The sequence below is a fragment of the Salminus brasiliensis genome, chromosome 21, assembly GCF_030463535.1.
Source record: "Salminus brasiliensis chromosome 21, fSalBra1.hap2, whole genome shotgun sequence".
NCBI classification, from domain to species: domain Eukaryota; kingdom Metazoa; phylum Chordata; class Actinopteri; order Characiformes; family Bryconidae; genus Salminus; species Salminus brasiliensis.
The window spans coordinates 554,781-577,475 of NC_132898.1; the positions used below are offsets into that span (position 1 = coordinate 554,781).

The 22,695-nt window shown below is 47.5% G+C and overlaps 2 protein-coding genes across 2 annotated transcripts in view; one reads left to right on the forward strand and one right to left on the reverse strand.

Annotated features, from left to right (window-relative positions):
• rpl29 (ribosomal protein L29) overlaps window positions 1-22,695 on the reverse strand; it is a 210,900-nt gene that overhangs the window by 179,262 nt on the left and 8,943 nt on the right. The window lies entirely within an intron of this gene.
• On the forward strand, window positions 603-20,311 carry LOC140542829 (arf-GAP with GTPase, ANK repeat and PH domain-containing protein 1-like). Its single transcript, XM_072665769.1, is given in 22 exon segments — window positions 603-3,007; window positions 8,065-8,120; window positions 8,519-8,606; window positions 8,825-8,910; window positions 9,622-9,763; window positions 9,862-9,996; window positions 10,495-10,616; window positions 10,833-10,988; window positions 11,203-11,286; window positions 11,696-11,800; window positions 12,088-12,244; window positions 12,337-12,453; window positions 13,277-13,314; window positions 13,316-13,350; window positions 13,352-13,404; window positions 14,599-14,658; window positions 15,925-16,076; window positions 16,810-16,900; window positions 17,607-17,829; window positions 18,123-18,417; window positions 19,162-19,431; window positions 19,522-20,311. Coding segments are annotated over 21 exon segments (3,606 nt in total). The 5' UTR covers window positions 603-1,836; the 3' UTR covers window positions 19,402-19,431; window positions 19,522-20,311.

Sequence of the window (22,695 nt, forward strand, 5' to 3'; positions counted from 1 at the left end):
TGAATGCAATCAGATCCTCACAGCAATTTTCAGAGGCTGTTACTCCAGCAAAGGCCAACAAACCCTCTGTAAATTCCCATTTTCAACGGAAAAAGCAAGTGTCCACATACTTCTGGACAGTGCATGTTCTGTAAATAGGAATGAGACTAATCTAGGTCTCGCTCACACTCTCGCTGCTCTCCCACCCATCCATCCACCCAAGTTCTGCTGTCCCCTCCCAATTCCTCTGACTGAGCTTGTCCCTGTCTGTGCGACTCTCCGAACACTCCTCGTGATTCGCTGCCGTGTCCCATTTTACTGAGACTGAGAGTTTGAGGAGAGGAGGGTGGGAACGGGGTGGTGCGGCCGAGGGTGGAGAGGTAGAGTCTAGGGGAAAGCTGCTCCTTTTTGTCCCAGGAGTCACACTGTGCTGAAGGAGAACGGATCTCTGGAATTTTCCCCGTCTCCGCTCCCTCCCGCTCCGCACATCTGCAGCGCTCCCTCCATCATTCAGGCTGTGTGACTCGGCCGGAGCAGGCAGGGGGTTGGAAGGCAGGGTGGCTTTGAGGGGGAGGAGAGACAGAGGAGGGGTGTAGAGGGGCTGAATGCATTCACTCTCTCTCTCTCTCTCTCTCGCTCTCTCTCTCTCTCTCACACACACACACACACAGTCCTTCACTCTTGCTCTCCCTGTGTGTGTGTGTGTGTGTGTGTGCGTGTGTGTCTATTACTCTCCCCTCCCTCCTCCGCAAAATTTGACTTGCTAATTGCCTGAGACATGGTAGAGAGAGAGTGTGAGAGAGCGAGGGAGAGAGCAAGCGAGAGGATGAGGATGCGGCGGTAAACGGTTTTCTACATCTTCCAGAACGGCTCCTGCTCCCCCTCTCCTCTTCCCCCGGTCCAGCGTGGCGTGTTGCGGGATGAGGCTGCATTGACAGGTTCTCCCTCCTTCGTGGTGGAGCCATGCTGCATCGGCTGTGGATTTCCTGCGCTTGCAGCCAGCATCCTTTTTCTCCCCCCCGCGTCATCTCCTTCAGACCGCCTCTCCGCTCTGAACTGGGCTGCCTTTTATTGTCCTCTAACGCAGCTCATTTCTAAGCACAGAAGACCAATCACATCATGTGGATTACACCACACTGTGACTTGCCAATCCCTCGACTGAGCAAACATTGCAATGCAACGGAGCGCTGATCCGGAGGAATTAAAGAGCTCACCGGGGGAAATAAACAGGTGGAGCGGAGGCACATGGCAAGGACTCTTCGGATGCTGGCAGAGTTTTCCTTGTGAATGGACTGCGAGGGATTTTCTTAGCGGGGGAAGAAGTCGTGCTCGTACCCTAGGTTGCATAATGCCAGAGTCTAGACCATACTGTAACCTCCCGTCTGCAAATCCCAGACAGTGAGCAGCACTTCCACTGATCCAGGAGGGATGGAGGGATGGGATGCCAACCATCTGTGGGATGCGAAGGAGAGTGGAAGAAGCATCTGTGAATGAAAGGAAGTAGAAAACGGATACAGGACTGAGCCTTCTTCGTCAGGTCGGGATTTCTTCCTCTTTCTGGCGTTCCCTCCCTTACCTCCCTCCCGTTTTGTAACATGTGCTATCTGAATGTAGCCAGCGCTCCAGGTTGTCGTTCCTCATGTTAATAAGCGACTACAGGACTGTAAAACGCGGATTCCGCTCGTTCCACATTGAGGCGTCCGTTGCCTCGGCTTGCTCAACAGCTTGACGTCTGATGGCCTGTTCAGGCTCTACCTATCGGGTCCCCCAGGCATAGCTGATTGGTGTTGATATTCACCGTCACTCGATCCAGTATCATCTTCACCTAAAGGGCTCGAAGACTCCACCGCTACCCACATGAGCCACTCAGGGAGCCTGCAGCGACGAACCACCTACCTCATCTCCCTAACTCTGGTCAAGGTCGAGGCCATAGGGGCTGATGAAGGGGCCGAGCCGACTAAACCACAGACCCCAGCCCTCGTCCAGGGTCCAGAACATGGAGCACAAACACCGGAGGAGGAAAAAGTGGAGGAGGTAAGCAAGACTCCAGAGAATGAGAGGGACCCTGCATGTTCTGAGGCTGAGGAGCAGAAGGTTGAGTTCAGGGCACGGAAGCCTAATACTGAGAGAAGACAAGAGAGTAACAACGTAGGTCCCGTCAGAGCACCTCCACCGAAACCTAAGGGCACGAGTGGCCCACCTGTGGTCGGCAAATACAAGGGCAGGGAACATCGCAAGGAAATTAGGGGCGAATCCTTTGCAGGACTGTCTCCTGATGGTGATGAAAGGAGAGAGGATGTTTATAAAGCAGAGCTGTGTAAGCCTGACGTTTACACCCCGGCATCAGAAAAGGCCTCGGATGCTGGTGTGTCAAACGGGACATCAGTCCGCTCCAGCCTTCCAATCCATCTCAGCCAGCGTCCCGAGGCCTTGCTGAGATCCCACGCTGCGGTGACTATGAATCGCCGTGAGCTCAAGGAGACCAGCAAGAGCATCTCCTCCTCCGCCAAGAGCCTGGACTGCAAGGCCAGAGAGCACTCACCCCCGGTTACCATCACCATGACGATGGGGCCTTACCGGGCCTCTTGGTCAGAAAGCGAGGGGAGAGGCATGTACCAACGGTTCGGCATTGAGCCGCTAATGGTGGCGGAAGAAGGATTTGCAGGACCTGGACTAGTATCTCGCGACAGTCCTCGAGTGGAAAAGCTGAAAACGATATCGACTTCGCTGCCGGCTCCCGCCGTGCGGCCGCCGACCAAACCGCAGCGGAAGGGCAAGAGCCGTACACTGGACAACAGTGACCTGCATTTGCTCTCTGAGGACCTGAAGAAGGGAAAGGAGGTCCAGGGTGGAGCATCTGCTGGGCAGCGTACTTCTGCCCACGCCTCAGGCAAAGACCGGAAAATGCTGAAGTTTATCAGCGGCATTTTCACCAAGAGCACGCAGTCCCCGGCAACCACTCCAGCGGTCCCAGCCACTCCAATCCCCCTTCACAGCCCCATGCAGAGAGGGTCCAGTGAGGAGGAAGGTCAGTATTAAGTACAATGACAATAACATTTAGAAAACTGTTCTAGATCTAGAACAGGCGTGGGCAGTTCCGGTCCTGGAGGTCCAGATTCCGGCACACCTAATTCAACTTACCTGTTATGTGCCAGGTCTGTTTAGCAGGTCTGTTGGAGCACAGGCAAATCAGCTGCCCACCCCTGACCCCACAACAAATCCTAGCATTGGTGGCATCCTGCTTGGCGCTTCCCATTGACCTTCTCTTTACTCTGCACCCAGTTCTTCTCCATTAAATGTCCTCATTATCTTTTAAGTGCTCCCTGGGGGGAGAGATGTTCTTGCATGCAAATAGTTGGTGGTATTCTTGAAGCACGATGAGGCTTATGTGTAACACTGGATAGTGAAAATGGTGCAGAGAGATGAGAGCATGTCTGCCAAGGAGTTGTGGGCTGAAAAGGTGGACAGGACAGAAAGCTCTCCAGATGTTCCCACAGGTAGTTTCACTGAAACTAGCCAGAGAGAAATTGGGCATCATTTCAAACCAGATTCCACCATCCAGGGAACGTCCCCTCTGATGCTTCAGAAAGCTTTAACCCTCACATGCGTTGTACCTCCACAATGGAATGAATGGGACTGTGTCTTGTAAATGACAGTCACAGACTAGAGCTTTGGTGTGGGTTAGTTAAGACCTCCATCAGAAATCCATCAGAACAGAAGGAGACGGGTTAGATTCTGTCGGGGCCTGACTTTGGACCACAGTTCCCATTGCTATTAGATAACATCTGTGCACAGGTAGCGAATGTATGTCTCATTTGCAGCCAAGGGTCATTTTACAATGAGCTCATGCCTAAAACAGGCTGCACACCCCGATGAAAGGTGAACAAGATGAGAAGAAGCGAGAGGTTTGGGATGGGAGTGGCAAAGAGATGCTATCCTACCACTCGTACCTTTCACATGGCTGCCAGATAACCTGCTGTGTGATCGCTCGGGGAATTCGCTCGGTGTTTGTAGGGGAAAGAGAGTGAAAAAGACTGAAGCTGTAATTACAATCATCACCTCGAGAGCCTCGAACCCAAATCAGACACATGAGGGTAAGAGTCTGAGATTCAGGATAGGAGACTACATGAGCTACTTGATGGCACAACGCTGCGGCATAAAGAACCGTGAGAACCCTGAACGTTAATGTCGAGATGTAAACGTCTCCGAGGGTTTGTGCACCGTTCCCGTCTCTCTGTCTCTGTCTCTCTCTCTCTCTCTCTGTCGGTGTGCACCGCCGTTTCTATGAACACGTTTAACATGCAGGAGAGAGGCAGTTTCTGGAGGACAGGTTGCCATGGCAACAGTGAAGCAGAGAGAGAGGGAGAGAGATGCTAGGTGCATGGTTGGTGGTTGGTAGTGTGCTGGCTGGGAGAAGGGTAGGGATGAAGGAACAGGGGAAAGATGCACTGCGAGGAAAGGAAGGGTGGGTGGGTGAATCTGGATTCTTCCAGAATCCTGAATAGCACTGTCCCCCCACCCCCCACCACACCCCCCGAATAAAAAATGGGGGAAAATGGCAGGAGCGAGGGTCTTTAATTTACCGCTGACAGGATGCTGAACGTGATTCCTCGAGACTCCGGCTGAGCTGTGCTGCCTGACTGAACCTGGGAGCGATTTTTTCAGTGTGATTCATTGCATACAAGGAGCACACTATGTGATTCTCTCTCTCTCTCCCTCTCTCTCTCTCTCTCGCTCGCTCGCTCAGTGCTAGATGGTGTAAATGGGTAATTCATTAGCTGGGCAAGAAAGAGGCCTCTTGGCTGATCCTGGAGCAGATCGTGCTGAGCTCGGTGCTGCAGTTCAGGCTCACCTGCAAACTCGCGGGTGTGTCCATCTCTCATAGTGCCATAGAAGAGAATGTGTGTGTGTGTGTGTGTGTGTGCGTACGTGTTCGTGTGTGGTGGATGTAATTCATAGCTTCTATCAGGCATACACTGCCATGGGCCTCTGTGAGAAGTGCCTGATGACTCATGTGGGCGAAGGCTGGCCTTGAAGTCCCCTGAATACAGTCCTAATCATCCTTTAGCCCTCACTCACAGAGAGAGAGAGAGAGAGAGAGAGAGAGAGAGAGAGAGAGAGAGAGAGAAGGGGGGGCAGGGTGTTCACTGAATGAGGGGAGATAAAGACATGGTTAGAAGAATCAACACACAGGAGACGAGAGGATCTGCAGCTTTAGTGAGTTTTATCATTAACCAGCCTGAAACGCTCAACTCTACAATTCTCTGATCTCTCTACAATGGAGGTGAATGGAAGCAGGCGTTGGTCGCCATGACTACCACACAGATACAGCCCATAATTTATCTCCTATCCAAACCCACCAGTGCAGCTACACGAGTCTTCTGAGTTTAATATGGAATGATGATGATGATGATGATGATGATGATGATGAAGATAAAATAGTTGAGAATCAGAACTAATGCAGTTCTCTTTAGGGACTACTTTCTGTAGCCGTGCACTACACTAGACTACACTACACTACACCCTGCAGCATGTATCCCTCCACCATTTTAATGATCTGATTTTAAAAGCAGGTTCTAGAGCCGAACTCTTCTCAGAACTCTGGTAGAACCGTGTCTCAGGCATCAGGCAGCGTCTTCATCACCATTAGGTGAAGAACTTTCTGTGAGGAGCTTTTATTAGAGCTTCAGACGTCTGCTTCCCTTCACCTCCACTGTAGAACCACAGCTCTGACTGGGGGAGATTATCTAGAACCTCCACTGTAGAACTCCAGCTCTAACTGGGGGAGATTATCTAGAACCGAGCATTTCATACCAAACCCCTCAAACCCACACTCTGACTACAGCATTTTGGTAAATAAGAGGTGTGTAAATAAATCTAAATTATGAAGATGTGACGGGGTGGAGTTCATCTGTTTATTGAATGGAATAATAATTGTAATAATAATAATAATGAGTGTAATATCGGCTCAGCTGCAGTTCACTGGAGTTTCGGTGCTGCTGATAGTTCTAGTCGTTCTTAGTCAAAGGTAATTAATTTCTTTTTTCAGCCACTAGGCTTCATATCCTGTAACGACTTCCTTCATGTATGTATTATTAATAGGTAAGAGCTCGCTCTCGTTCCGGTTAATATTCCAGCCAGAGAACTTAACTGTGCAGCGCTAAACACACCTCCTGATATCACAGGGCCGAGCCAGCGTTACGCTTTTTCTCCAATATTTAAGAACAACAGAATTCTCCCAGCTCAGAAAGCCAGGGTCAGAGTTGCCACAGCACCCCCTGGAGCAGAGAGGGTTAAGGGACCTGCTCAAAGACCACCAGTGGCAGATTAATTGACATGGGTATAGAACTCACAACCCTGTGATCAATAACCTAGAACTTCGAACACAAAGCCTCAACTATCAGCTGTCATTGTGTCAAGATGGAACCCCCCCATTAAAATCACGCCTGATATCAGTAGCATAGATATAAAGTGATGATCATAAAAAGATGTAAAGAAAAATAAAAGTAGCTCAGCCTCTATTTTTAGCTCCTGCTGTTCAAACAGCTGAGTGAGTCATCCTGCGCTTCAGATTTCAGTTCAAAGCCTTTAATTCTGAGACTTTAACAAGATCAAAGATTACAGCTGACAGCAGCGCAGCCAAACACGTATGTTCAGATTCGACACTGTTCCTCTTACAAACTCCGCACCACAACCCACTCTTTCATTTCCTGAAGATGAAACAAGAAAAATGAACAGTTTTTACTTTAACATTCATTAAATGCAGCACTAATTCAATCAAATTTAATAACAGTTGGAGCTGGTGGTAAGAATAATTAGCCAGCAGCTGGGTGGTTGTGGGTACTAATCCCAGGACTTAATAGATAGACTGTGCTACTGGTGTTAAGAGAATTGAGCTGTAGGTTCGAACTGAGTCGATAGATGGCGAAGCTGTTGGTGTGAGAAATGAGCCAGCAACAGGAAGATTGTTGGTTCGAATCCCAGAACTCACTGGGTACGAGAAATAAGGTGGCAACTGGCAAGTTGCCGGGACTGACTGACTGACTGGGTAGGCTGTGTTAATTGTGATAATATAAATGAGCCAGCAAGTGGAAGGTTGTGGGTTCAAATCCCAGGACCCACTAGGTAGACTGTGCCACTGGGGTTAAGAGAAATGCAAACGGCAAGTGGAAGGTTGTAGGTTTGATTCCCAGGATTGACTAGATATGTTGCACCTCTGGACACTTTGGGGGTAGTGGTGGCTCGGCGGTTAGAGCACCAGGTTATTGATGACAGGGTTGTGGGTTTGATACCCGGGCTCGGCAAGCTGCCACTGTTGGGCAAGGCCCTTACCCCTCTTGTGAACAGTGATGTATAAACCCATCACCCATCGTATTCGAGAAAACATGGGTATGAAAAACATGCAGGTTAAAATGAAAGTCCTCGGGTGAGGCTCGGGTTTAGTGATGATACGGCGGTGTGGTGGAGCAGATGGTCCCACATTAGCTTTTTTGTTTCATACCTTTCGTACCTCACACTCCCTCCTCACACTCTCAGACTCACTGTAAACACCAGCACTGCGCATGTTGTGTACAGCGTTCCCGTTAATGAACTGGAGTCTGTCCGACGCTTTCCCACTGAGCAGCGCTTCATTCCCAGCCCTCGTTCCCTTCACCTCCACTCAGCCTCTCAACACCCCCCCCCCCCCATCCGCTCTCGTGCCATCTGGACCCGCGACTGAGCACGTTTGGGGGCACTGCCAGCCCACCAATAGAAGGCCTTCCCTGCCGAACAGTGTCATTGTGTGCAGCAGAGGAACCTGATGACTTTGAAAGTTTTCCTCGGAGCCACTCAGGGGTCACTCAGCAGAAATGAGGAGAATGTGGGCGATGTGGGGTACAGCCAGTTTGGGGTGATTTTTATCAGTGAAAATGGGTTTACACTTACTGTTATTATTTATATTTATAATTACATTTTTATGTCTAGAAAATCATATATATATATATAAGCTCATGTATAAAATAAACTAAAATGCACACTAATAAACTTTCCTGTTTTTCTAAAAAGTCATTTTTACTGTCCCCCCCCCCCCCCCCCCCCCCTCAGCCTGTGCTGCAAGTCAAGAATGGATGTTGAGTCGAGCCATCCAGGACCTGCGTCTGGTAGGAGAGAACTTTTTTTCTATCACTAAATAATATTTCTATTAATTATCAGGTTGTAAAAAAACAAGAACACACTTCTCATTGATGAGAAGCACCAAAGGCTATTTGAGTACTAACAGCACCCCCCTGTGGACAATCTTCAGCCTGCTAAACGTGAGCGAGTTACAAGGCAGGTCCACGTGCTTTAAGGCTCGTATCAAACTGTGTCAGTACAGCAGTGTTTGGTCCGTTAGCTGTGTACTGTAACTGCTGACACTCCAAATAATCAAACTCACGGCTCAGCAGAACCTCCCTGGTCTCCTCCCTGACACCGTATCCAGGTCCGTTGTACTGTATGTTCACCTGAGTGATTCTCTTGCTCCTGATGTATGATTTACCACAGTATCTCTTCCTCTCAGGGTATCTTAGGCAGTCTGCTCAGCGGCAAGTCAGCTCTGGTCCATCGCTACATGACTGGCAGCTACCTGCCTCTGGAGAGTCCCGAGGGTAAGCTGAACACTGTTGCCGTCTCTGTGACTGACTTGTAGCGATCAGTGCAGTGAATCACGCCTGACATGAGTTTCAGACTGCTGCTGAGGATGCCTGGCAGCTCGCTGATGTATTGACGGGAGGCTCTGTATCAGAGAAGCTCAGAGAACGTACGGATGAAGCTTTTGAGATGTGGACACTAATGGGTTAACAATATCCTGAGTGTGTTGTTTCAGGGGGCATGTTTAAGAAGGATGTGCTCGTTGATGGACAGAGCCACCTCTTGCTGATGAGAGAGGAGCCTGGACTTCCAGACCCACAGGTATGTCCTCTACTTCCTCTGCTCTTCGCCCTCGGCTTCGTCATCCTGCTGCATTCCCCTGTATCTCCACTGGCTCTAGAACTGTGTCCGAAACTGGTGTCCGAAACATGCAGAGAACTGAGCTGAATCGGTGAGGGTAGTAGCTTTGGTGTAGTTCTGGGCAACCACCTCTTATCCTCGTCCTGCAGGTTTCTCAGCCCAGGGCAGCTCTGATCCGGAAAGGTTGGAATTGAATTAACTGTTAATTGCCAGGTTTGGAAGATCTGGTTCTGTTGTCCACCCCTGGTCTAGAGAGACCACACAGCCCACACTGGGCTTGACTACTGCAGCACCCTCCTAGCTGGTCTACCTCTGAGTTCCATCAGACCCTTCAGCTGATCCAGAACAGATCCAGTGGCTGTAGATTTAAAACCCTGATGCTGGCCTATAAGGCCAAACGTAGACCAGAACGTGGTCAAATCCAGATCTGTGCAGAGAGTCCTTCTGAGAGGCTCAGTTTTCTCTGTCCTGGTGCCGAGGTGGGGGAACCAATGTCCTCCTGGGTGTCCAAACAGCCAAATCCATCGCAAGCGAAATCTCTTTCAAGCAGCACTAATCTTGCACTTGTACTAGAACCTCAATGTAGTGCACTACATAGTGAACAGGCCGCTGTTTCGGACACGGCTCCAGTCTCCCCCTGTCCCTCTGACTCACTGTCCCTCCTGTCCTCAGTTCTGCAGCTGGGTGGACGGTGTGATCCTGGTGTTTAGTCTGGAGAATGAGAGCAGTTTTCTGGAGGTGTACAACATCTACAGGCAGCTGAGCCTCCACCGTAACATTGCAGAAATCCCCTTCATTGTGGTGGGCACTCAGGGTGAGATGGGGGCTTTAAAGTACTCATTAAACTCAAAACAACCAGACCAGGTTTCTTATCAAATTCCTGAGTCCTGATTGTGTGTTTTTCTCGCTCAGATAAAATAACCAGCACTAATCCGCGGGTGATCGACGACGCTCGAGCCAGGCAGCTGTGTTCAGACGTCCATCGCTGCACCTACTACGAGACCTGCGCCACCTATGGGCTGAACGTTAACCGGGTGTTTACAGAGGGTGAGAGTGCAGGACTGTGTACTGTTATAAGCAGTGTAGGCAGTCCCTTATGTACAGTATATACGGTCATGTACATAGCTTTGGAAGGAGACTGAAACAGGATGTACTTTAGAGCCCATAGATGTTGGATGTCTGTATAATACCTGAATATGATCTGCATAGTACCTGTATAGTACCTTAATGCTACCTGTATAGTACCTGAAAAGTACCTGAAAAGTCCCTGAATACTACCTCCATAGTACCTGAATAGTACCCAAATGCTATCTGCATAGTACCTGAATTCCTGTATAGTACATGAATGTTTCCCGCATGGTACCTTAATAATACCTTCATAGTACCTGAATACTACCTCCATAGTACCTGAATAGTTCCCAAAAGCTATCTGCCTAGTAATTGTATAGTACCTGAAAACTATTTGTATAGTACCTGAATATGTTCTGCATAGTACCTGTGTAGTACCTGGTAGAGTACAGAACTGTGTTTGGGTTGGTTCTGCAGCCGCGCAGAAGATGGTGGCGATGAAGAGGCAGCTGGCTCTGTACGCCTCCTGCAGATCTCTCCCGAACTCCCCCAGCCACTCCGGAGGATCGACACCGCTGTCTGGAGCCTTCCCAGGCCAGGTGAGTCACGCTTACACCTCCACTTCTGCTCCCCTGCACTGCTCACAGAACCCAGATAACCCACACTGTTTAATAAAGAACGGTTCTGTACAGCACCAGAGGTTCCTTGGTTCCTCTAACATCACAGAGAAAGAGCTGGATGTGTTCCAGGTGTTGTAGGAAGGGTTCGGCTACAGCAGCGCTCGCTTTGACCTGTTCCTCTGTCCTTCTGTCCAGGCCAGTAACGGAGGTCAGAGCAGTGACTACTCCTCCTCCCTGCCCTCCACTCCGGTCATCAGTCACAAGGACATCAGCGGGACGTCCGGAGGGGAGAAGCTGGGCAGTGCTACGCCTGTATCTCTGCGCAGCCATGGCCGAACTGCCCGATTTACAGTTAGTCACTAGCCCTAACCCCTAACCCCTAACCCCCTCCACTCTGTACTGTGTACCCTCCAACCCCATGTTTACATCATCTGTCCAACATAAAGTACAGCTGTTCCATTGGATGAAAGTTTACAGAGCCTGTGTCCTACAGAAGTGTTTATTACAAAGCCCTGTGTGTGTGTGTGTGTGTGTGTGTGTGTGTGTGTGTGTGTGTTTCTCTCAGGCTCGGCGAGGCAGTGACTCAGAGAGGAGGAGTGTTGACAGCAAAGGAGACTTTGGCATTGGCCGAGCAATCCCTATCAAACAGGTGTGTGTGTGTGTGTGTGTGTGTGTGTGTGTGTGTGTGTGTGTCTAGCACCCCTATGTGACAGCTGTTTGGGTTCTTCATGTTATAGATGTATAGATGTTATTGATGGAACCATAGAACCAATCAGCTTTAAAATAAGGGTTCTTTAGTAAAGGCAAGGGTACTGTATCAAACTGAAGGAACCATTTGCATGTCAGTCAAGTCTCTCTCTCTCTCTCTCTCTCTCTCTCTCTCTCTCTCTCTCTGTCTCTCTCTCTCTCTCTCTCTGTCTCTCTCTCTCTCTCTCTCTCTCTCTCTCTCTCTCTCTCTCTCTCTCTCTGTCTCTCTCTCTCTCTCTCTCTGGTCTCTCTCTCTCTGTCTCTCTCTCTCTCTCTGTCTCTCTCTCTCTCTCTCTCTGTCTCTCTCTCAGAGCATTCTCCTCAAGCGCAGTGGGAATTCTCTCAAACAGGAGTGGAAGAAGAAATATGTGACTCTGTCTAACAATGGGATGCTGTCTTACCACTCCAACGTCAGCGTGAGTCTCACACACACACACACACACACACACACACTGAAGTTCATGTTTGTGTAGACAACGCTGCACAGTAGACCACTGCTGCACCACCCTCTTGGATAAACTGTCCTGCAGGTTCTTGACAGTCATTGGGGGGAGGGGGGATGTGTGTGCTGGGGTCCTTGTCAGTTATTCAAACCCACAGAAAATCTGTCTTTTGGCCTACAGCATGCACAAACCTTTGCATTATAAAAATATTACATTCTAATTGTTATGTTTGTGTGTGTGTTTATTGTTCCTGCTGGTAGGAGTACATGCAGAACATCCATGGGAAGGAGATAGATCTGCTGCGAGTGACAGTGAAGGTTCCAGGGAAGCGTCCCCCCAGGGCAGCCCCATCTGCCGGCCCCCTGCCTGGACACAATGGGTTAGTCCAGGATGTGCCGGGACTAGAGGGGGGTGCAGGTGAGCGAGCAGCTCAGAGTCATTAATCAATTTAAGAAATAATAATTAGTGCTTTAGTGATGGATGGCTGTGTGCCCCATTTCCGCTCTCAGCTGCTGCCTTCCCGAGCGGCCTGTTAACTGTGGACGAGGGAGCCGGAGTGCTCAGTCCTGCAGGTCAACGAGAGGTGCAGCGCTCGTTTACACTGTCCAGTAAAGTCCAGAGTTTTGGTATGTAAACATACCTTTACTCATATTGATGTTATTATCATCCCGATTATTATCATTGTAACTACTAGTAGCAGCAGTAGCAGTAGTAGTAGTAGTAGTTGAGGTAGTAGTTATGGTAGTAGTAGCAGTAGTAGTAGTAGTAGCAGTAGTAGTAGTAGTAGTAGTAGTAGTAGCAGTAGTAGTAGTAGCAGTAGTAGTAGTAGTAGTAGCAGTTAGTAGTAGTAGTAGTAAGTAGTAGTAGCAGTAGTAGTAGTAGTAGTAGCAGTAGCGTAGGTAGTAGTAGTAGCAGTAGTAGTAGTAGTAGTAGTACTAGTAGTAGTAGCAGTAGTAGTAGTAGTAGTAGTAGTAGTAGCAGTAGTAGTAGCAGTAGTAGTAGTAGTAGTAGCAGTAGTAGTAGTAGTAGTAGTAGTAGCAGTAGTAGTAGTAGTAGTAGTAGTAGTAGTAGTAGTAGTAGCAGTAGTAGTAGTAGTAGTAGCAGTAGTAGTAGCAGCAGTAGTAGTAGCAGTAGTAGTAGTAGTAGCAGTAGTAGTAGCAGCAGTAGTAGTAGCAGTAATAGTAGTAGTAGTTATGGTAGTAGTAGCAGTAGTAGTTGAGGTAGTAGTTATGGTAGTAGTAGCAGTAGGTAGTGGTTGTAGTATGCAGTAACAATAGTAGTGTTGGTTTTAGTATTAGTATCATTATTAGTAGCAGTAATATTATGATTGTTATTAATAGTAGTAACAGAAGTAGTAGCAGTAATAATAAAATCATATAAGAGTTATAGATGGTTTCAGTGTGTCAGGGTTATGTGTGGGATCAGACCTGCAGGTTTGCCACATTACAGAGATTGAGGGAGTGCTGAGCCCCCCGCTGATTAAAGACCCCCAGCACGTCTCCGGTGACTGACAGAAGAAGCACCGAGGAAGAAGAGCATGAATCAGAGAGCGGACACCACCATCGGTCAGGCTGAAGGTGAGCACAGCGCTGAGGGTGGGGGTGTGTTCTGTGTGTGTACTGTATTTCTGTATGAATCCTATATTTACCTGCCTGGGGACTGCAGGTGGGCTCAGGTGCACAAGCATCGTTATTATTCGAGATGAACAGCCCCTGAAAACCTACACACACACACACACACACACACACAACAGACAAACAGCAGAGTCTGCTCTAGAAGACCACACCATGGTTCCTAACTGTGGAACTGAGTTCACCTCCACAGTGACCCTGAATACGTTCTGGGTTCTGTCTGTTTTGATGGAGAACACCTCAGAACTGCTGCTGACACTCCCTGGAGAACAGCTGGAAGATCTGAGCACTGAGCACTTCAAAGCGTTTGCTGCTGAAGATGCTGCTGAAGATGCTGCTGAAGATGCTGCTGTCAGTAAGACATCTGTAATCTGGTGCAGATCCAGAAATGGGAAACTGAGCCAGTAGATCAATACTACTCACCCTACCTACTAATTATAGCAGCAGTCAGACACAGGGTATCAGATCCCCCCGAGAGTGTGTGTGTGTGTGTGTGTGTGTTCATCACAGTGCAGTGAAGCAGTGACATCACTGTAGGACCACAGCTCACTTTTAGCAGTTCTGCCCGTTACTGAGGGCAGTGCGTCTCTCCTGCACTGCTTTAAAAGTCCTTTCTTTGTGTTTCTACTTCACTAAATAACATCAAAATAAAAGTCCTGCTGTTACAGTGAGGCTGAGTGGCAGCAGAGACGACAAGTCAGATCTTCATTAAATTTACCCTTCCACTTAAACCATCATCCTGCATCAGCTCCACCTCAAACCAGCAGCTTCAGGATCATGCTGATGCTCCACAGACTGGCTGGAACAGGGAGAAGGGCGTCTCGTCATTCCCACTCCGGGCCGGAGCGCTGCTGCTGCTACTGCACTATGGAGGTTTGGTGGTGGAGCTGCAGGAGGAGAACCTCTCTCCAGAACTGCTGTGTAACGCTGCAGAACCCATAGAGTCATATTAGTGTAAAATCCTGTAGTGTTACTCTACCACCTCCGCCACATGCTGCTAGTGGTGTTATTCTGGGGTCAGATTTTACAGAGCGTGTCCCTGCTTGTGCTGCTGCGTCCACCCCTGTTCTGGGCAGGTCTGGTATTCCTCTCTTTCTCATATTTGTCTCTTTTTGTTTTTCTTCTCCTGATTTTTTCCAGCCAAGCGCAAAATGTGGAAACTGAAAAGCTTCGGTAGCTTAAGAAACATAAACAAGACAGGTAAACCAAAACAGAGGACCGGTCACTCACATAAACACTGAGGGGTCAATCCAGCTTCCTGCTCCAGCTCACTGTTAGTTATTCTTCTACACCTTTCAGCTTCTGTTCCTAACAATGGTAAAAAAACAGTCAGTCAGAGGGAGGGAGTGGGGTTCAGTGTAAAACACTCCTTCTATTGTAGATAAGCTCCCCAGTCAGAGCTGGAGTTCTACAGTGGAGGTTCTAGATAAGCTGCCCCAGTCAGAGCTGGAGTTCTACAGTGGAGGTTCTAGATAAGCTCCCCCCAGTCAGAGCTGGATTTCTACAGTGGAGGTTCTAGATAAGCTCCCCAGTCAGAGCTGGAGTTCTACAGTGGAGGTTCTAGATAAGCTCCCCAGTCAGAGCTGGAGTTCTACGGTGGAGGTTCTAGATAAGTTGCCCCAGTCAGAGCTGGATTTCTACAGTGGAGGTTCTAGATAAGCTCCCTCAGTCAGAGCTGGAGTTCTACAGTGGAGGTGAAGGGAAGCAGACGTCTGAAGCTCTAATAAAAGCTCCTCACAGAAAGTTCTTCACCTAATGGTGATGAAGACGCTGCCTGATGCCTGAGACACGGTTCTACCAGAGTTCTGAGAAGAGCTCGGCTCTAGAACCTGCTTTTAAAATCAGATCATTAAAATGGTGGAGGGATACATGCTGCAGGGTGTAGTGCAGCTACAGAAAGTAGTCCCTAAAGAAAACTGGATTAGTTGAGATCCTCCACTATTTTACCTTCATCATCATCAATTATGGGCTGTATCTGTGTTGTAGTCATGGTGACCGACGCCTGCTTCCATTCACCTCCACTGTAGAGAGATCCTGGACTTTAGTGTTTTCTCTCACCAAAAGGCTCCAGGAGTAGAATCTAACACTTCGGCTCCAGTGCTGATAGATGTTAGATGTTCTGCAGAGGTTCACTGCGGTTCTTGAGCTGCTACTCTGGTTCTTCTACTGGAGGTGATTAGTGGGAAGGTGCTTTTACTGCTGTTGTTACAGTAGATCATTTATTCAGTTTTCTGAGAAGAAGCTGGAAAGACCCCGTAGTGATGACGCATGAGCTGTGCTGTAACTGCTGTGTGTTTGCATGCTGGTACATCTGCTGTAATAACCACCTACGTCACCAGGACTCAGTCTGTGTAACGTCCTGAATTACATCCCATATTAAACGATTCCACGCACAGCCGTTCACACTGCAGTGGAGTTTCTCCCGGTGGGAATTGTCCTGTAACTCTGTCCTGTGAATGTGTTCAGACGATGAGAACTGCGAGTTCCTGATCGTGTCCAGCACTGGGCAGACGTGGCACTTTGAGGCTCAGAGCCAGGAGGAGCGGGATGCCTGGGTTCAGGCCATCGAGAGCCAGATCCTGGCCAGCCTGCAGTCCTGCGAGAGCAGCAGGAACAAGGTAAGAAACATCAGCTGTTGGTTATCCGGGAGGCCTGAGAGCCCTTTAGCAGGGCCGGAGCTGACAGGGGCTCACAGAGGCTGGTGTGGGGTAATGCGCAGAGTGCAGAGGGGGGCGGTCTGCACTGCAGTAGAGGGGTTGTTGTGTCTCAGTGAGTTTCGGGTTCAGACGCTCTTCCGTTTCCCACAGAAAAACACTGTCTGATCTAAAATCAACACAGAATCTCTTAAACATGCTGGCTCACGCATGAGGGGGGCCCTGGGCCTCACTTTGAGAACCTGGGCTTAACGTCTTTACGGACTAAGCTGAAAGTCTCAGATTTAATCTGCTCTCAGAATTACACAGAACTGCAGTACTTACAGCACTTCAGCAACATGTTTGAACTTTTACATTAAAATGTCATTAAATCTACTTTTAACTGAATTGTAAAAATGTTTTCTTTGTATTTTTAAGATTATATTTAAATTCACACAGTTTTTAATGATTTGCTTTAATGTTATATAAATATGTTATATTATCATTATTATTATTAATTAATATTATTATTAATAATAGAATATTCTATAATAAAATAGAACAATGTTAAAAATGGTCATTTAGGTTCTGATCACAGATACAGTCTTCTCTGTTACAGTGCAGCTCTGTACTCATACCTCTGAGTCAGTGTGTGTGTTCCAGATGTGTGTGAGCTGTTTAATGTGTGTGTGTGTGTGTGTGTGTGTGTGTTCTGTAGGCGAGAAGGAACAGCCAGAGTGAGGCAGTGGCCATACAGGCCATTCGTAATGCTAAAGGAAACAGCTTCTGTGTGGACTGTGACGCCCCCAGTGAGTCTCTCTGTCTCTCTCTCTCTGTCTCTCTCTCTCTGTCTCTCTCTCTCTCTCTGTCTCTCCCTCTCTCTCTCTCTCTCTGTCTCTCTCTCTCTCACTCTGTCTCTCTCTCTCTGTCTCTCTCTCTCTCTCTCTCTCTCTCTGTCTCTCTCTCTCTCTCTCACTCTGTCTCTCTCTCTGTCTCTGTCTCTCTGTCTCTCTCTCTCTCTCTCTCTGTCTCTCTCTCTCTCTCTCTCTCTCTCTCTCTCTCTCTCTCTGTCTCTCTCTCTGTCTCTCTCTCTCACTCTGTCTCTCTCTCTCTCTCTCTCTCTCTCTCTGTCTCTCTCTCTGTCTCTCTCTCTCTCACTCTGTCTCTCTCTCTCTCTCTCTCTCTCTCTCTCTCTCTCTCTGTCTCTCTCTCTCTCTGTCTCTCTCTCTCACTCTGTCTCTCTCTGTCTCTCTCTCTCTCTCTCTCTCTCTCTGTCTCTCTCTCTGTCTCTCTCTCTCACTCTGTCTCTCTCTCTCTCTCTCTCTCTCTGTCTCTCTCTCTGTCTCTCTCTCTCACTCTGTCTCTCTCTCTCTCTCTCTCCCTGTCAGTAATTGTCAGTAATTAACAGTGAAAATTACTGACAACTAGTGGAAAGGAGAGGTACTGCAGTTACTACTTAGTGTAGTTCCACAGTGATCACTTAGCGCTGATCTCAGACCTGTCTTCCCCTCACAGGCCCAACGTGGGCGAGTCTGAACCTGGGAGCACTGATCTGCATTGAGTGCTCGGGGATCCACAGGAACTTGGGCACTCACCTGTCCCGCGTGCGCTCCCTGGACCTGGACGACTGGCCCTATGAGCTCACCCTAGTGCTCATCGCCATCGGCAACCACATGGCCAACAGCATCTGGGAGAGCCGAACGCGAGGTCGCCACAAGCCCCGCCCTGATGCTACACGGTGAGCGCTGCCCATTCAGCCAGCAGCAGTTTAGCCACACCCATTCATCCTACAGCAGTTTAGCTCCGCCCATTTAGTTCAACTTAACAGGGACTGCTTTTTGAAGGGGAGCCAATAAGAGCAGAGATCATTTACATATATCAGTCTTAAAGGCAGAGTGTGTTCAATTTCAAGGAATAAAGAATGAATTATGTCCATTTTTGGTTCCCAAAACTAATAAAATATAAAATGAAAAGCTGTAGGATGTGGGTCCTTTAACTCTGTGACCTAAATGTTAATGTCTCTCTGGGTAGTGAGGAGCGGGAGTCGTGGATTCGGGCCAAATATGAGCAGAAGCTATTCTTGGCCCCGCTCTCCACCCTGAATGAGGGCTTGGACGGGTCCCTGTCTGCCCGCCTCTATAAAGCTGTGATGGACAGAGATCTGCCCAGATTCCTCCTCCTGCTGGCCCACAGCACTAAGGAGGAAATCAACGCCCCGTCTCCCTATGTGATGCGCTATGGCAATGGGGCCGTCCACGAATCACTGTCCCCCCTGCATGCTGCCTGTCAAGTGGGAGACGTCGTCATGACACAGCTGCTGATCTGGGTAAGAGCGCAAGAGTCCATTTAGTATCTATTAGCATAGCAACAGTGAGGCTAAGACTGGCCTCAGGCACCAGAATGAAACAGCTGTACCATTTAAGGTGGAATAGAAAGAAACACTTTTCTAGGTTGCTATGGTATCCTAGGTAGATGCTATAGAGTATGCATTTTATTCCAGGTGGTTTCTAGGAGGTTGCTAGATGGATTTTAGATAATCAATGTGGTTCTTCTAACTAGTTGCTATGCCATATGTAATAGTGACTAGGTAGTTGCTATGCTACTCAAACTGGATGTGAGGTGGTTGCTAGAGTGTCTCAGATGGTTGCTAAGATGAATTTTGGTATAGTAATAGTTGCTACGCCATATCTGATTGGTTGCTAAGTGCTTGTTTTACTACTTAAGGTAGTTGCTAGGTGGTTGCTAGGGTGTCCCAGGTGGTTGCTAGGATGTTAGACAGTGGGATTGTAGACAGTTGGTATGGTGCTGCTGATTAGTTGCTCATATCTGATGGTTGTTGTGCTACAAACTACTTGTGGTGATATACCTGATGGTTGCTATGCTATTTAAACTGGTTACTATGTGGTTGCTAGGTGGTTGGCAGGATGGTTTTTACTTTAGGATCACACATAATGTACAAGGGTATTACCTTAGATAGATGTTTTTAGATGGTTGGCATGGTGCTGCTAACTAGCTGCTATGGCATATCTTATGGTTGCTATGAACAGTGTCTCTGTCTCTCTCTGTACAGTACGGTAGTGACGTACGGAGTAGGGATGCCGTGGGTCAGACAGCGGTTGCTATGGCGCGGCGTGCTGGCAGTCAGGTGTGTGTGGACATCCTTCTGCAGCATGGCTGCCCCGCCGAGATCAGCCCCACCACCTCCACCCCTCCAACCACTTCTCCCTCCGGAGCCACCAGCCCCAGCCTGTCCCGCAACAGCAGCTCTGCCAGCCTCAGCCGACCCACCTCCAAAAGACCCCTGTCGTAACGCCGGACCCTGGAGTGGGAGGTGAGACAGGTGAGGTCAGATAAGGTCAGAAATGATGAATTATTAACGAATGATTTATTGATAATTATATTATTATTATTTTTGTTTGTTTTTGTGAAGGGAGCACAGGCAGCAAGGAAGCAGAAGCACCCCGACTCTCTGCATGGCTCTTATTTCGAAAATGGACTGGTGAACCCAATCTCCCCCTCAATCCCATTGCTGTGAGGAGCATTTGATTGCATTCAGCCACATTAGAGAGCATCAGTGAGGTCAAATACTGATGTTGGATGATTAGTTCTGCCACTCAACTCACCCCTCCCAAAGCTATTGGATGGAGCGCCATCATTCCAGAGATCCCCACAGCTCAATGCCAGGGGGGCTTCATAGCCAACACTCGCCGTTGGGCATGGTGACCTTAGATGACCTTAGAGCCCCAGTGCTTTTCAGTGGAGGTTATACAGCTGTGAACACCTGTGTCAGACACCTTAAAGCAGCTGAACTCATGAAAAGGGCTGTCCGAATACTTTTGGACATGAAGAGCGTCATTTATTTAGGCCTCTGCAAAAAGGCACAACGTCTGCGGCCACAAGAAGGACGCTTGAACGTTCTGCCCTCCAGACTGAGGTCAGCACCGCAGAGCCCACCCCGGAACAGAACCGCAAACTGCCCCATCTCCAGCAGCAGCGTGATGTGGTCCCGAGTGAGGTCATCTTAAATACAGTCCGTGAGAGGGGCTGTAGGAATGTTGGAAGCTCAGCATTTCTATCAGTTCCAGTAGTGCATTTAATGATGGCGTAGCTCCACCCACTGGCACAATCACGTTCTCTCACGCAGAACCTGCTCTACAGAACCATGACAGCTCAAATGGTTCCTCTCTACACTGGTAAAAGTAGAAGATCCTTGAGGAACTGTGGAGGAACCTCTTAAGGTGCTTTGGGAAACCTTTAAGAAAAGTTTTTTAGAAGAAAAAGGTTCCTCATAGCACCTTAAGAGGTTCCTCCACAGTTCCTCAAGGATCTTCTACTTTTAGCAGTTTGTGCTGGAATGGTTTTATTAACAGCAACAGAAAGGTTCTTCTATGACACTATGACAACAGTGGAACCCTTTCTGATGCTCATTCAAATGGTTCTTTGAGTTGTCATGGTTCCACCTTCACTAAAAAAACCCTGAAGAACCCTATTTTGAGAACGTAGACCTTTTTCTTGTTTGTTTTTAGTGCAAACAAGCAGCAGACCAATCAGATCTCTTCTCGGGACGAAAACACCTAAAAGAAGAACCACCAACACTGGACTAATCCTACTATATTCTCAAAGGCGTCTGATACAGAGAAAACAGACAGTATTGATTAGATTTAAGGTGATTTCACTCACAGAGGATCAATATCCTGCAGGGTGAGTCTCCTGGTCAGAGAGGAGGTGAAGAGTGGGAGGTTCTCGTTTCCAACAGGGACAAGAAATTGAAAGTCTGGTCAGAACCTCCTTTCTTCTCCAAGACAACAACAACAACAACAACAACAACCACCACCTTCAGAGTAAGCGTAACACGGGAATACTGTGAGAGGATTGTTTATCCCGATTTAATTCTGTGATTTATTTGATGCTCTTTAAAGCTGAGGGCTCCAGAACGGAACAATTGCATTCTGCAGAGGAATCCTGGAGCCTGGAACCGTGTACATACAGAGGAACCCTCCAGAACCCTTGGGTCCAGCTCTGTGATGAAGAGAGAGAGAGAGAGAGAGAGACTACTGATTGTACAGACACACAAACTAGAATAAACACTGTTAGAGTCTGTCGTTATCGATAAGGTATAGTCTATTATTCTGTATGAAGAAAATTATGGGATGCCCTAGAAGTTCTATAAAAGTTCAGGTGTTCATTTTTGACCTGGAATTCCATTTGATGAAGATTTTCATTCCGTTCTTTCATATCTGTCGTACAGAGTGGTTTAGAGGTCTGCGGCGTTCGGTCCGGGACGTTAAAAACGAACGGTTAAGAACCTGATCGGATCAGAAGCGTCGGACACGCCCACGCCTTCAGTTCCTTTGAATGTATTTCAGATCCTGTTCTAAATGCAGTGTTTACTTTCCTGAATGTACGCTTGTATTGTTTGTGCCGTAGGTGGTCGACGCTATGGAAACCGTAAACAGGACGTTGTTTTTATCTCTGAGTGTAAACAGATATAAACGCACGGTAAAGGTAACGGCGCTAAGCTCGGCCTGAGAGCGAAGAGAAGAGTGTTTTAATGGAAGCAGATGGATTTACACTACAGTTCAAAAGTTTGGAATCAGATCAATCCAGTTTAGTTCAAAATACATGAAATAATTCTTAATATTCTAGAACCCGTAAATAGAACTGTAGCAATGAGGATCAGAGCTGCATATGATTACAAACAAACTGTAGTTCTAATAGCATTAATATCCAGTATGAAGTTCTAATAACATTAATATCCAGTATGAAGCTCTAATAGCATTAATATCCAGTATGAAGCTCTAATAACATTAATATCCAGTATGAAGCTCTAACAACATTAATATCCAGTATGAAGCTCTAATAACATTAATATCCAGTATGAAGTTCTAATAGCATTAATATCCAGTATGAAGTTCTAATAACATTAATATCCAGTATGAAGTTCCAGTCAGAACATTTTCCAGAATGAATTTCTATTCAAATGAATTTCCGGAATGAATTTCTAATAGAATTATTATCTTGAATGAAGTTCTAATAAAAATAATTTGAATCCAGAATGTAATTCTAATAATACAAAGATAAGCAGAAAAGCTGTGAAGACGTGAATGTAAATATGAATGTGAAAATTACAATTTATTATTTATCATTTAGGTTTTTGCTCACAGAAAACTTGAATTACTAAATAAAAAGATGATTTGATTAATTCTAATATTAAAATCTACACTGTAGAAGTTTTTAATGTAAATAAAATAATAAGAGATGTGATTGCAGACTTTTGGTCGGTAGTGTAAAACAATGTTGAATATGAATCAGTGTGGTTGGATACAGATGAAGAGGAAGATGAAGAGGAGGATGCTCTTGAATGATGTAGGTCTGAAAGCAGCTCAGATTGTATTTTAGGGTTTTTTTTCTTGCTTCCGGTGAACAGACCTGCGACTTGTCCACCTTCAATATCAGAACCGCTGAAGAACACGGAGCCCGTTTACCCTAACCGGCCCGGCGCTCCATCACTGTCCACCCTGAACTCACTCGGGGTTTGATTGGCAGTTTGAAGGTTTGGAGCGAGTCTTGAAGCAGGACTGCGTTTACCTGTCAGTTCATGTGA